At 36.2% G+C, this 14,310-nt stretch overlaps 1 protein-coding gene across 1 annotated transcript in view; it reads left to right on the top strand.

The window, feature by feature from the left end:
• The window catches only part of HSF5 (heat shock transcription factor 5), a 44,013-nt gene that overhangs the window by 10,534 nt on the left and 19,169 nt on the right, over positions 1–14,310 (top strand). Inside the window, exons 3-5 of the mRNA XM_025440323.3 lie at positions 6,274–6,371; positions 8,707–9,228; positions 11,861–12,038. Of these exons, the coding sequence (XP_025296108.3) occupies positions 6,274–6,371; positions 8,707–9,228; positions 11,861–12,038 (798 nt within the window). The remainder of the gene's footprint in view (positions 1–6,273; positions 6,372–8,706; positions 9,229–11,860; positions 12,039–14,310) is intronic.

Here is a 14,310-nt window from a genome sequence, read left to right as displayed (position 1 = left end):
TGTATTACATACCAGAAAATACTACAAGTAGTATTTATAGAAATACTACTTGTTTAATTATTATGATTTAGGGTATGTTACTTTTAAAATATTTTATGTTAGCTTGGATGTAAAATTATAAATTAAAAAGTGTTTCCAAGAGTTCAAGGTAAGGACTAGCAAAGAGATATTCAAAGAACAAATAAGTACTGCTGATGTTTTGAAAGCTTACAGGGCATGTGATATAGAATCATGTTTATCTTTATTTTTGTTTTTTCGTCTTTAATAGAGATAATTGAAATGACTATAACACTTTTGAAAGCTTACAGGGCATGTGATATAGAATCATGTTTATCTTTATTTTTGTTTTTTCGTCTTTAATAGAGATAATTGAAATGACTATAACACTTCTGAGGTTGTAAGAATAAGAAATGTCATGATCTCATGATGATTATCAAATACATAGAGTGGGTCTATGATATTCTGTAATAACCAAAACTTCTTTGAACATTCTGAAGTACTATATAAGTAAAAGGTTGTGTTGTTAAATACAAAAGACTTGCTTTGGAAAAGAAAGTGGCATAAAAATACTGTAGAAGTATTTGATTGTTCCAAATTTTAGGTGAAGGAAGCAAAAAATGAGCAATTTAACCAATATTTAGCAAGTATCTGTTTATGAAGCACATTACAAATGACTTTTCCAAAGCTAAATGGAGTATCACTCCCAGGGGCAGGATAATAATCACTCCCAAATCCAGCTTTTAAAGTAATATTGAAGTAACTAATTTTGGAATAATGGTCATCTAATCCTTTTGGAGAATTGGAGGTTTGGATCAAATTCTAGTAAACAGCAGCACTTGACTTCATTTAAAAATTATATTGATAGCAAATTTGGATCTGGTCTTCAGATAGTCTAACCAGTAAATTTTGAATGTTATGTAATATTTTATAAATTAATTTCTCTAGTAAAGCCAAAGATTGAGACTGGAAAATTGTTGTGAGATTGACTCATAAAATGACTCCTCTGAATCCTTGCTTACATTTGTCATTCCTCTCTTGAAGCGCATATTTTCTTTGCCTAGCACACTACGTGTTTTCCACTCTTACCACTCCTTTAAAGACAGCATGTTTTAGATCCAGTATTGATTGACTCTTTTTAGTCTTGCTTTATCTTGGGTTCATTTTTCCCCTCTCTGATGTTAATTATGTAGCAGTCATTATGGCCAAGCATTGTTCTGAGAATTCTCAAGTATCAATTCATTTAATTCTCACAACAACCTTCCAAGATTAGAAATGTAATTATCCTCATTTTATAGATTAGGGAATTGAAACATGACTAGTCAGAGGAAAGCTGAGGAATGAACCCAGGCAAATTGACTGAAGAGTCCATTCTTTTGGCCATTGTGCTCTGCTACCTGCCTGCCTCTTATAACAGAGAGGGCTCTTTGTTTTATCTTTTGAGGTACTCTTTCCTGGTATGTCTCTTCCTAGGGTAAGTTACTCCCAGATAGGATAGATAACAGAAAATGACTGCGAGACCCACCCTTCTACTGGTGGCAGTGGGATTACCCTGGATTGTTGACTCACCCTACCCAAGCAGTGAGAATGTACTCTCATGGCTAGAGTGGGAAGTCTGGTTTGGGCCTCTGAGGAGTGGGGCTGCCTCTATTTCTGTATAACCCTCTACCTAGTGTAGTGCTCAGCTGTAATGATTCCCTAGTAAGTAGTCTATTGAACGGAATGAAATAATTCTAGTCTCCACTTTGTAGTTAGTTAATCATTCAATGTGCTCTTCAGTGGATTATTTCATGACACTCCCCCCTCAATTTCCCTTCCTATAAAGTGGCAATAGTAGTTCAAGTCAGAGATTCAGTGAATTTAATGTTTGTGAATAGGCTTTATAAAATTGAAAACACTATTTACATGGAAAGGATAAAGTATTTTAAAAGCTGTCTTTAGGGGATCCCTGGGTGGCTCAGCGGTTTGGCGCCTGCCTTTGGCCCAGGGCATGATCCTGGAGTCCCAGGATCAAGTCCCGGGATCAAGTCCCGCGTCGGGCTCCTGGCATGGAGCCTGCTTCTCCCTCTGCCTGTGTCCCTGCGTCTCTCTCTCTCTCTCTCTCTCTCTCTCTCTCGCTCTCCTAAATAAATAAATAAAACCTTAAAAAAAAAAAAAGCTGTCTTTAAATTGGACCTACATAGGGGAATCCCTGGGTGGCTCAGCGGGGAATTCCCCTACATAGGGGAATCCCTGGGTGGCTCAGCGCCTGCCTTCAGCCCAGGGTGTGATTCTGGAGTCCCAGGATCGAGTCCCACATTGGGCTCCCTGCATGGAGCCTGCTTCTTCCTCTGCCTGTGTCTTTGCCTCTCTCTCTCTCTCTTCTCTCTCTCTCTGCCTCTCATGAATAAATAAATAAATCTTTTTTAAAAAATGTATTTATTTATGATAGTCACATACATACTTTGTCATGTATTAAAGCACAGAGTTGCATTTCTAGAGTTGTTTTTCATATTTAGCAAACTTACTAGTATCTTACTTTGTTCTATTTTGTTGACTATACAAAGTAGGGCTGCACTGGTGAGGAAATAGCCATTGAAGAATCTTTTTGGATTATCTATTCATGTCCCCCTTTGCAGGTAGCATTCCACTTTCCATTTGTTACTGGACACTTAAAAGGATATTCACATTTTGCTATTTCTTTAGATACCAGTATGGTCAGCTATATTAATATACTCTCTGTTGCATATTTTACTTTATCCAAGAAATTTACTTTAAAGTACACTTTTACAGGTATTTAAAATGTGTAAGCAATGGAATCAGAACAATATTAAGAAAAATAAACCTAGCACTTTTTGTTGATTTATTTGTAATGAAATACTATTTCATGGTACCCTGAGGAGTGAAAACCTACACCTCCTGACTGAAATCTTTTCCTGCCACTAGGGGGCTAGGTTTTCCTTAGCTGTTAAAACTAGAAAAATGTCCTGTTTTTTTTCAGTTTGAGCATACACAGCAGACCCCTCCTTGATGTTTTCCTTTTTGGGTTTAAGTTCTTTCCGGGATATTTATGCTTTCAAATATTCTGGGAGATCAAATTCAAATCCAAAACACTGAAATTGTATATCTGAATAATCTCCAGAGGTTTTTTTTTAATAAATTTATTTTTTATTGGTGTTCAATTTACCAACATACAGAATAACACCCAGTGCTCATCCCAGTCAAGTGCCCCCCTTAGTGCCCATCACCCATTCGCCCCCACCTCCCGCCCTCCTCCCCTTCCACCACCCCTAGTTCGTTTCCCAGAGTTAGGAGTCTTTATGTTCTGTCTTCCTTTCTGATATTTCCCACACATTTCTTCTTCCTTCCCTTCTATTCCCTTTCACTATTATTTATATTCCCCAAATGAATGAGAACGTATAATGTTTGTTCTTCTCCGATTGACTTACTTCACTCAGCATAATACCCTCCAGTTCCATCCACGTTGAAGCAAATGGTGGGTATTTGTCATTTCTAATGGCTGAGTAATATTCCATTGTATACATAAACCACGTCTTCTTTATCCATTCATCTTTCGATGGACACCGAGGCTCCTTCCACATCTGGGGCATCACAATGCCAGATTTCAGGTTGTACTACAAAGCTGTGGTCATCAAGACAGTGTGGTACTGGCACGAAAACAGACACATAGATCAATGGAACAGAATAGAGAACCCAGAAGTGGACCCTGAACTTTATGGTCAACTAATATTCGATAAAGGAGGAAAGACTATCCGTTAGAAGACAGTCTCTTCAATAAATGGTGCTGGGAAAATTGGACATCCACATGCAGAAGAATGAAACTAGACCACTCTCTTTCACCATACACAAAGATAAACTCAAAATGGATGAAATATCTAAATGTGAGACAAGATTCCATCAAAATCCTAGAGGAGAACACAGGCAACAAACACCCTTTTTGAACTCGGCCACAGTAACTTCTTGCAAGATACATCCATGAAGGCAAAAGAAACAAAAGCAAAAATGAACTATTGGGACTTCATCAAGATAAGAAGCTTTTGCACAGCAAAGGATACAGTCAACAAAACTAAAAGACAACCTACAGAATGGGAGAAGATATTTGCAAATGACGTATCAGATAAAGGGCTAGTTTCCAAGATCTATAAAGAACTTATTAACCTCAACACCAAAGAAACAATCCAATCATGAAATGGGCAAAAGACATGAACAGAAATCTCACAGAGGAAGACATAGACATGGCCAACACGCACATGAAAAAATGCTGCGCATCACTTGCCATCAGGGAAATACAAATCAAAACCACAATGAGATACCACCTCACACCAGTGAGAATGGGGAGAATTAACAAGGCAGGAAACCACAAATGTTGGAGAGGATGCAGAGAAAAGGGAACCCTCTTACACTGTTGGTGGGAATGTGAACTGGTGCAGCCACTCTGGAAAATTTTAACTCAAAGAGTTAAAAATAGACCTGCCCTACGACCCAGCAATTGCACTGTTGGGGATTTACCCCAAAGATACAGATACAATGAAACACCGGGACACCTGCACCCCGATGTTTATAGCAGCAATGTCCACAATAGCCAAACTGTGGAAGGAGCCTCGGTGTCCATCGAAAGATGAATGGATAAATCTCCAGAGGCTAAAGTGTAAAAACTTGCTTATTACCCTAACCTATTTTGGAAGTAGTAAGAGCCTTTGTGGCCGTCTTAGTAATGTCTGGCTTTTTAAATCACTGGAATTGTTAAAATGATGTAAGTCAGAAAATATCAATCCTTACATGTGTATCTACAGTAGAATTCTGTCCATTATTTCAAATTTTTACTTCCATATGCAAAATTTAATGGCTTAAATTGCACATATTAGAAAAAATTATTTCTAGTATACCTTTGTGAACTGACATTTTAAAAATCAGTAGTCAATAGACAAACATTGCAATAAATTTTTACAGTTCTTAGGCTAATTTACTTTCAAAGATTACAGATTAAGATTGTTTAGTAATTTTATTAGCATACACAAAATATGAAAAATGTGGATATAGAAAGTTGTCACCTTATGATAAAGACAACTTAAAAATATTAATCAAGTGGTGTTCCAGTAAAATTAAAATGTTACATTTTAGGAAAAGGGATGGTTAGGGAAGTATTGTACATTAAAGAGCATGTGCTTTAAAGTTTGATTGCTGTCACTGTCACTATTAGCTTTTTGACTTTTAGCAAATTATTTAACATCTCTGAGCTTTAGTTTCCTTATTTTTGTAAAGTAATGTTAATACCTCATTCAATTGTTGTTTGGATTAAATGAAGCAATATATGTAAAGCACCTAGTACTGTGCCTGGTAGGTGCTCAATAAATGTCATCCTCTGTTTAATCCAAAGGTGTGATGTGTTATAACTGATTCTCATTCGTTCTGGAGAGTCTCTCTCTGGAAAAGAGGAGACTCAACCTATTATTAAGACTGCATCTGTAAGTATAACTATCCCAGTACAAAGAGTTAATCTTTTCATGGTATCCTAACTATAAAGAGAAAGCTTGGAAACTAACTTCTTTAGTTAAAATAATACCAGCATTAGCTATTCGTTTTTTGATTGCCTACTCTATGCCAGTACTATTCTAAGTGCTTTATGCATATTAACTCATTCATTCCTCACAACAAACATAGTAGGGCACGTACTATTATTACCCCTATTTTTTTAAGATGCAGAAACTGATGCCCAAAGAGATTAACCTTGCTCAAGTTTGTATGGCTATTAAAATTTTGGAGCTGGGCTCCAAAGCCAAACAGTCTGGCTCTTGGATTCAAATTCTTAACCATTTGTTTAGATAGTTAAAGCATTTTTGTCTGGATTTTTACTAGATGCATTGTATAATGGTAGGACTATTTGTAGAGTATTTCACTTATCCTTAAAACACACCCTCCTCCAAATGTTTATTATTAAATTAATTGAAACAGTTATTTTGGGATTCCAAATATGTTCTGATATTTTCAGTAAAAATGAAATTTCAATAAGAATAAATGGTTAGAAAAGGTAACAAAATGTTTAGTGCTAAGGAAATCATTTAGAAAAGTAGACATGACCCTTTAAAATGATTTTTATATTAGTTTATTACCATGTTGTTTTCAACAAATAATAGCACTAATTGTACTAAATATAATTTTGTTGCATCCACAAAGGAAAACTTTTGGAATTTTTCCAAGTTGAAAGAGGGGAGTGCCTTAAATGCTACTAGAGGTTAATTTTGATTGATGATTTTTCTCTGTTTGAATTTGTCCCAGCTGTGCTACAGTGCTGTTCTCCTTCTACCCACATGGATGCTCTAAGTAGTTGTGTCACTCCCACTGCCTCTTCCTATGCACACTGCAACTACTTCCAGGTAAGATTCTTGGAACAATGGACACATTCTCTGTACTTCACGTGGAATATTATCGACCTTGCACAGTTTTAAAGTGTAATTTTATCTTAATGAGTAGCCAGAGGTAAGCTGTGGATTATGGCTTCAGTTTTCTGAGTTCTAAAAAAAAAAAAAAAATTTTGGCGGGGGGAGTTGTTATATCTGAATATTCTAGGCCTGCACTGTCCAAAACAGTAGGCACTAGCTACATGTGGCTATTTAAATTAGTTAAAATAAAATAAGATATAAAATTCATTTGAGTGCTCAAAGTCTCATCAGGCTAGTGGCTACCAATTTGTCCAGCACAGATAGCATTTTCATCATATCTGAAAGTTAGTTTGAGCATTGCTGGTCTAGGCTCTTCTATGGTAAAATGAATATCAGATAAACTTTAAAAGTATATAAGTTACCAAATGACAGTTTCTTCTAAGATGATACAGATAATTACTTTTTTTAATGAAAGGAAAAAATGAAATAAAAAATGAGACATTTAAGTGGTGATTCCTTTTTGCCCCCATATTGTAAATACTATACTTCAGTTATTTTCTCATTGGGAAGTGAGTGGGTTGATTTAAATGTTTTGGACTGCTACTTCTAGGATAAGATTAAATTCCATGCTTTGGGGGATCCCTGGGTGGCTCCCTGCATGGAGCCTGATGTGGGACTTGATCCCAGGACTCTAGGATCATGCCCTGGGCCAAAGGCAGGCACTAAACCGCTGAGCCACCCAGGTGTCCCAATAGCTTCTATTTCTAAGAGAATATCTTACTAGTGGCATTCCAGTACTGAAAGGAATATTCCTTTTTTTTTTTTTGAGAAAATTACATGGGAAGTCAAATTATAATCCAACTGGTGTTTGAAGAGTGTAGAATCAGATCAAAGGGACTTAGTTGGACATTTTTAATAGCAGGTGCCATCAAGCATGATAGTCCAATCTGTTCATCTTCACCATAGGGATGTATCTGTCCCACAAATTAGAAGCTCTTGTTTGGGGATCCAGATACTCTATTCCTTGGATCATACTGGAGATACTCTGACGTGCTTATGTCTTGATTATGTTTTAAATAAATTATTTAACATATCTTTAAAGAACCTTTTCTTATTTAGGACAATACATGTTTCTTACAGGAAAATAGAGATAGGTAGACATAGCATTTTTAAAATGAAAAAAATAGAACATATTTTAGGTGTCATTCTGGAAATAAATGCAATTGGTTTAGTTGGATCATAGATACTGGTGAGAGTGTGCATGAATGATCATTATAGTGTAATGGTTAAGAGCAAGAGCTCTTCAATCAGGCAACCTGTGCTTAAAACCTGGGTCTGTCAGTTATTTCATTGTGACTTTGGTAAATTACAGAGTTTCTCTGAACTTCAATTTCATCATTTGGAAATGGAGATGATCACATTATAAACCTCTTGAGAGGATCAAATGGAATAATATATATAAAGTACTTTGCATGTACTTGGCATTTAGTAAGAACTCAATAAATGGTGCTATTGGCTATAGTAAAGTGGCTTGATGCTTAAACTATTTAAATTTACATTATTTGGCATAATGTGCTTCAAATAATTGACACATTCTTTGTAGTGTATTTGGCAGCATCAACCCATTACATGCTTTATTTAATTATTACTCTTCAGTATTTTATGTTCATTGCTTGAGATTATCACCAAACATGTAATTGAATGCCTACTCTGTGCAAAGAACTATGTATAATACATCTTAAAGATATAAAGAATACATCTAAAAGTGACAGCTTTTAAAAAATCTGTTGTTTTATTATTAAAAATAAACAATCTCAGGAACCAAAGGACATTCGATATTCCATCCATTTTTCCCCAGATCATTTGGAACAGAATATCAGTACCTCCCCCTGAATCTGTAGAAGCATTGGTGGACTTGTGAGCATCCTGTGTTTGAAATTTCCTTACTACATTCCTAAAATAGCATATGATAGATATAAGTGATGTTTTTGTTTGTCAACTTTTATGGGAGAATTAGGTATATAGACATCAGCAAATAGGCATTTCGGTACTATAGTGTTTTGATTTTGTATACTTTAAGCCTGAGAATTATTGGTCCTTTCCAGTATTAAATTTAGGATAGTAGTTGACATATATTAGTTGCTAAGTAAATGTTAACAATAGAATTGAAGCTACCATTGCTGAATAGTTGATTGGTGTTCAAGTTTTCTTAGCTGTAGTTAAAATTTAATCTATTTGTTTAACATTTGTCAGCCTAAACCTTGTTGCTTTCCTCCTTAATCTCATATTCAATTTTCTATCCAAACAGTCCTATTTTCTCTTTTCCCAGAATCCTCCAATGCAATCCTCCTATCCAGTTGAATTTCTGCCTTCTAATTGGCCTTGCAGTGCTACTGATGAAAATAAAAAGACAGAAGTAAACCTAGAGGCTGTTTTTCAGATAGTAGATGAATTGCATTCCTCCCCTAAATTGGAGATGGTGAAGGTGGAGCCTGTTGAGAATCAGTGCCCAACATCTCAGTCTAACAGAGGCCAACATATCCTAGCTAATTCAAACAACAGCAGTGCATCTTCCACAAGTCAGGCTAGCCAGCTGGAGCAACTTACTCCTGTAGGCTCAGATATTACATCTTTTGTAGTCGGAACAGAACAAGCAATTAACTGCTCTCTACCACAGTCACCTGAGTACATCTATACCATCCACACAGCTCAGCCTGTTGAAAATACTACAATGCAGGAATCTGCAGCCATCCAACAAGCTCATGTCAAACTGAAGGAGCAGCTAAGTCATAATCCATCTCCATCTTCAGTAGTGTTTGTGCAGGAAGGGCTACCATTCAGCACACATCAGGTAAGTCAAAGAAAAAGTCCTAAAAGCTCAAAGTACCTACTGCTTCTTGCTAAAGACCATTTTAGTGAAGAGTTTGTCCACATTTTATTTGGATTTATTAACAGTTCATTATGCTTTTTTTTTTTAAGCTTTATTTACTTGAGAGAGAGCATGAGCACGAGGTGGGGGTGGGGTGGGGCGCAGAGGGACGCTGAGCATGGAGCTGACGTGGGGCTCGATTCCGGGACCCTGCCATCATGACCTTAAGCCAAAGTCAGATGCTTAACTGACTGAGCTACCCAGGTGCTCCCATTTTGCTTTCTAGAAGGATCATGTCCCAGTGATTCTGCACAAAAAATTCAGAAAGAGGTAACCGTAAGCCCCAGACATCTTCTTACTATGTTACAGTCTGAAGTCAACCTCTAGACAGGCAGTCTGAGCATTTTGATATAAAACTTATTCATGTTAAATGCATCCCTCGAGTTTTGTTTCCTTTCTCAATATGGATGGACTAGGTGTGCCTAGCTGATTAAAAATCCACTACTCAGGGCAGCCTGGGTGGCTCAGCGGTTTGGTGCCTGCCTTCGGCCCAGGGCATGATCCTGGAGACCTGGGATCGAGTCCCACGTCGGGCTCCCTGCGTGGAGCCTGCTTCTCCCTCTGCCTGCGTCTCTGCCTCTCTCTTTCTATGTCTCTCATGAATAAATAAATAAAATCTTAAAAAAAAAATCCACTACTCAGAAAGGATGGTTTATCTGGCAAATAATATCAGGACTTTCCTAGCCATTTCTAGCTTGGAGGTAAGGAGATGGTTAGAGGTCTTTTTATACTTTCTTACAGCATTATTTGAATTCTCTTTTGACTTATGAGCATACTGTGTTTGAATTTCACTACTAATATCTACATTATTTTTGTTGTTCTCTACATTCTTAAAGCAGAATTCAGACTCTAGTTTGAGAGATATATTCTGAAGGTAGACGCAAATTCCTTTATTGCTGCTGGTTTATGACCAGAAAATGGATAAAGTTTGATTCTAAATAAAAAGTACATCTAAATTAAGATCACTTTTTGTGAATTAAGTTAGATTTTCCTATTTTTATTTTTTTCTTGATCTTAGGCTTCTATATGTATGTGTGTGTGTATATATATATTTTTTTTTAATTTTGGGGTTTTTTACTCTAATGGAACTGAAAATATCACTGTTAGATTCCCAAGATAACTTTCTGACAGTTGTGTTTTTTTAATGCATTCTTTTTTAGCTCTAATTTTAGATCCAAGTGTCTTAAGGGTATCAATCAACCCATTATCCTTTTTCAAGACCAACTGTTAAGACCTAGTATATCATGATTAAAATAATATTATAAATACTATAAATTCAGACCAAAGATAGGCCCATTGTGTTTCAGATATGATTGTGAAAAGAACATAAAATTTGTCTTTGTTCCTTCATAGTCACATCCAAAATACTTGATTTCATACCTTAAAATTGCATTCACATAATTACTTTCAAGATCTTTAAAAAATATATTTGAACATCAGAGCTTTTATTTTTTAAGTCTTTTAAAAAGATTTTATTTGTTGGAAAGAGTGAGCAAGAGCGAGCAGGAGTGGAGGTGGGGGCTGTGGAGGGACTTAGAGGGAGAAACTGAGCAGGGAGCCCAATGTGGGGCTTAATCCCAGGACCCTGGGATCATGACCTGAGCTGAAGGCAGATGCTTAATCTACTGAGCCCCCTAGGTGCCCCTGAACATCAGAGCTTTTTATTTTATTTTATTTTATTTTATTTTATTTTATTAAGATTTTATTTATTTATTCATGAGACAAGGAGAGAGAAAGGCAGAGATACAGGCAGAGGAAGAAGCAGGCTCCATGCAAGGAGCCCAATGCGGGACTTGATCCCAGGACCCCAGGATCACGCCCTGGGCTGAAGGCAGGCACTAAACCGCTGAGCCACCCAGGCGTCCCAACATCAGAGCTTTTTAAAACCATGTTTTTAACTTTTAGCTTTATTTCATTATATAGTTTTATTTAAAATGAATTCAAAGAAATAAGAGTGTTTCAGAAGTTGGTCACCTTGATGAAGGGATTTGCATTCCAAAGAAAACTTAGGAACTCCAAGAAAGAAACTCCTATCTCATAAGCAGAACAGACCTAGATTTTATAGAGGCTGAAGCTTCTATAATTTTGAAGGCCTCTTTAAGACAAAGAATACAAAATGAGTAAAATTAAGTGTCCTGAGCTCCACTGACCTCACCCAACAGGATTATGCCAATGACCACTTCAATATTACCAACAAGTTGGAAATCTGATGGAAGGGATACCAGAGTGGAAAAAGATAGTGTTCTTAACCAATTGTGTGTGTGCATGTTACAAAAAATAATAATAAGCTTCATGGTTAATCTTCCTCTGGTCATAAGTAAATGTTTAACTCCATATACATTTTAATGGTTTATGCATGGGGAAATATATATTTTACTACTGAATATTCAGATTAGTTCAACAAAATCAAAGGTAGTATCACTCATAAGAATGAAAAGCCTTTTACAGGTATATTTGTTGGATCATGTTTCTGTACTAGATCTCCTCTGATAAAATATAACTTTTAGTAGATATTGGGGTAAATTCAGAATAATGAATGGGTTTAATATTTTAGGTGGATGCCAGTATAAAATGCCAGACCAATCCACCTGAGAATATCTTGCCTTCAGAACAGATGGGATTCCTTATTTCAGAAATGGGGCCTGCTAGCAAGCCTAGTAAAGAAGCAGGTTTATCCACTCCAGCCAGATACAGAGAGCGAAGAAGCAACTCACAGCAAGGAAAGTCCCCTGGTAAGGATTATTGTGCTCTAGAATACTAGAATTAGAACCATGGTGTAGAATTAATAAATGAATGACAGTTTTTTTCTGAGTCTTCATTTTTTATTCACAATTGTACTATACTTATCACATTGCTTTTTTACATAACTGTAATTTTAATTCTATATGTTTTCTTCGTTGTCTTTATAAGGTATATGAAAGTTATTTTCCTAACATTACACGTAAAAATTTGAGTTTTCAAAGAGACAAAACATATTAAGTAAACGCAAAGGAATTTGGGTTGTTTAACTTGGAGAAGGCAAGGATTAAGGGTGATTTAATAAGTGCTTCAGATGCCAAAGACTTTGTAATTATTGATGTACCTGTTCTCTTATTAACAGACTGTAGGGCAAGAGAGAATGTGCTTAAATTGTGGCAGAAAAGAATTAGATGGTCATTAATCACATTATCCTAAGCACATTATAAAGATAGTATAAAGTGTGACTTTGTATCAGTGGGATCATTTTTCTTGTGGTTTGTGGGAACCCAGAATTAATGATTGCTTTAAGCACATAGAGTTGGTTCTACTGTTTCATTCATTCATTTATTTTAATTTTTTTAGGCAGTAGAGGGAGTGTACTCAAATGGAGAGGAGAGGGACAAAGGAAGAAAAACATTTTTTTTAAAAGATTTATTTATTTGAGAGAGAGAGAGAGAGAGCACATGCACATGAGCAGGAGGGCCAGAGGGAGAAAGAATCTTAAACAGACTCCATGCTGAAAGCAGAACCCAATGCGGGGCTCTACCTCACCACCGCTAGATCACGACCTGAGCCAAATCCAGGAGTCGGACATTTAATAGACTATGCCAGAGGGAGAGAATCTTAAGTAAGCTCTATACTCAGCATGAACCCTGCTCAGGGCTTCAGTCTCATGATCCTGAGACCATGACCTGAGCTGAAAGCAAGAGTCAGATGCTTAACTCAGTCACTTGGGTGACTGAACTACCCAAGTGCCCCTGTACTACTGTTTCTAAGGCAATTGGACAAAACCATTTTCAAAGAAAATAGTAACATCTAATAAAACATGTTTCTTTATGTGATCCAAAAACAAGTCATCAAAGTCTACAGTGGCCAACTTTAATAATCTCAAATTATATATGTGTCAGAAGCATGCAATCCAGATAGAATTAATCAGGTCAGACAATCATTTTAGATTATAAAAAATGGAAAAATATTGAGAAATTCTGTGAGAATTTCTCCAAAAAGTAAACTAATAGTGATATCAAGATCTTGCTTAGACTCATAGGATTCTTGCTGCAAAACACCTTTTAGATGAACTATCTTGCTCACTCATTTATTAAACTTATCTTGTACTGTCACTTTTAGTTGAATAGATGGTCCAATCATGATGAAAGATTAAGATTTCTCACCACTGAAAATGTTTAAAACAATGGCATAGAATTTGAAGGTGGTTTATAAAAGGACAGTAACTAAATACTTAATGCATACCCATTTTTATGCCATAAACAAGGAAAGTGGTATTGTCATCACTTTAAAGATTGGGAAACTTAGGCTGGGAGAGGATAAGTAAGTTGTTCACAAATATAAGGTCACACGTTAATTAACGTACTTAGTATCCTACTCACAGTTATTCTGTTGATTGTATTATTGGATACACAAAACTTTTAAGTTTCACGTAGTCTTTCTTATTTATTTATTTATTTATTTATGTATGTATGTATTTATTTGTTTATTGGGTAGTTTTGTTTTTTGTTATTTCAGGTTTTTTTGTTTTGTTTTGTTTTGCTTTTGTTGCCTGTGCTTTTGGTGTACTCTCCAAGAAATCATTGCCAAGTCCAATGTCACAAAGTTTTTCTCTATGTTTTCTTCTAGGAGTTTTATAGTTTAGGTCTTACATCTAGGCCATTAGTCCCTTTTGAGTTAATTTTTGTATATGATGTAAGATAGGGTCCAACTTCATTTTTTTGCATGTGGATATACAGTTTTCCTAGTACCATTTGTTGAAGAGATTGTCTTTTCCCCATTGAGTGGCGTTAGCATCTTAGTGGAAGATCATCTGGACCATATAAGTGAGCATTTGCTTCTGGTCTCCCTGTTCTAGACCATTGGTCTATTTGTGTGTATGCTAGTACCATATGATCTGTTTAACCTCTCAATTCTGGCCTTGTCGCACAAAACCAGCCTGGGTTGTGGAGCCTGGTCTGATGACCCATGAGATTGTGATCTGAGCCAAAACCAAGAGTTGGATGCACAGGTGTCCCTATAGTAGAACAGAGAATACAT

This window comes from Canis lupus, chromosome 9 (genome assembly GCF_003254725.2).
Source record: "Canis lupus dingo isolate Sandy chromosome 9, ASM325472v2, whole genome shotgun sequence".
In the NCBI taxonomy this organism is placed as follows: domain Eukaryota; kingdom Metazoa; phylum Chordata; class Mammalia; order Carnivora; family Canidae; genus Canis; species Canis lupus.
The sequence above is the reverse complement of the archived record's forward strand: the minus strand, read 5'-3'. Positions and strand labels throughout refer to the sequence as shown.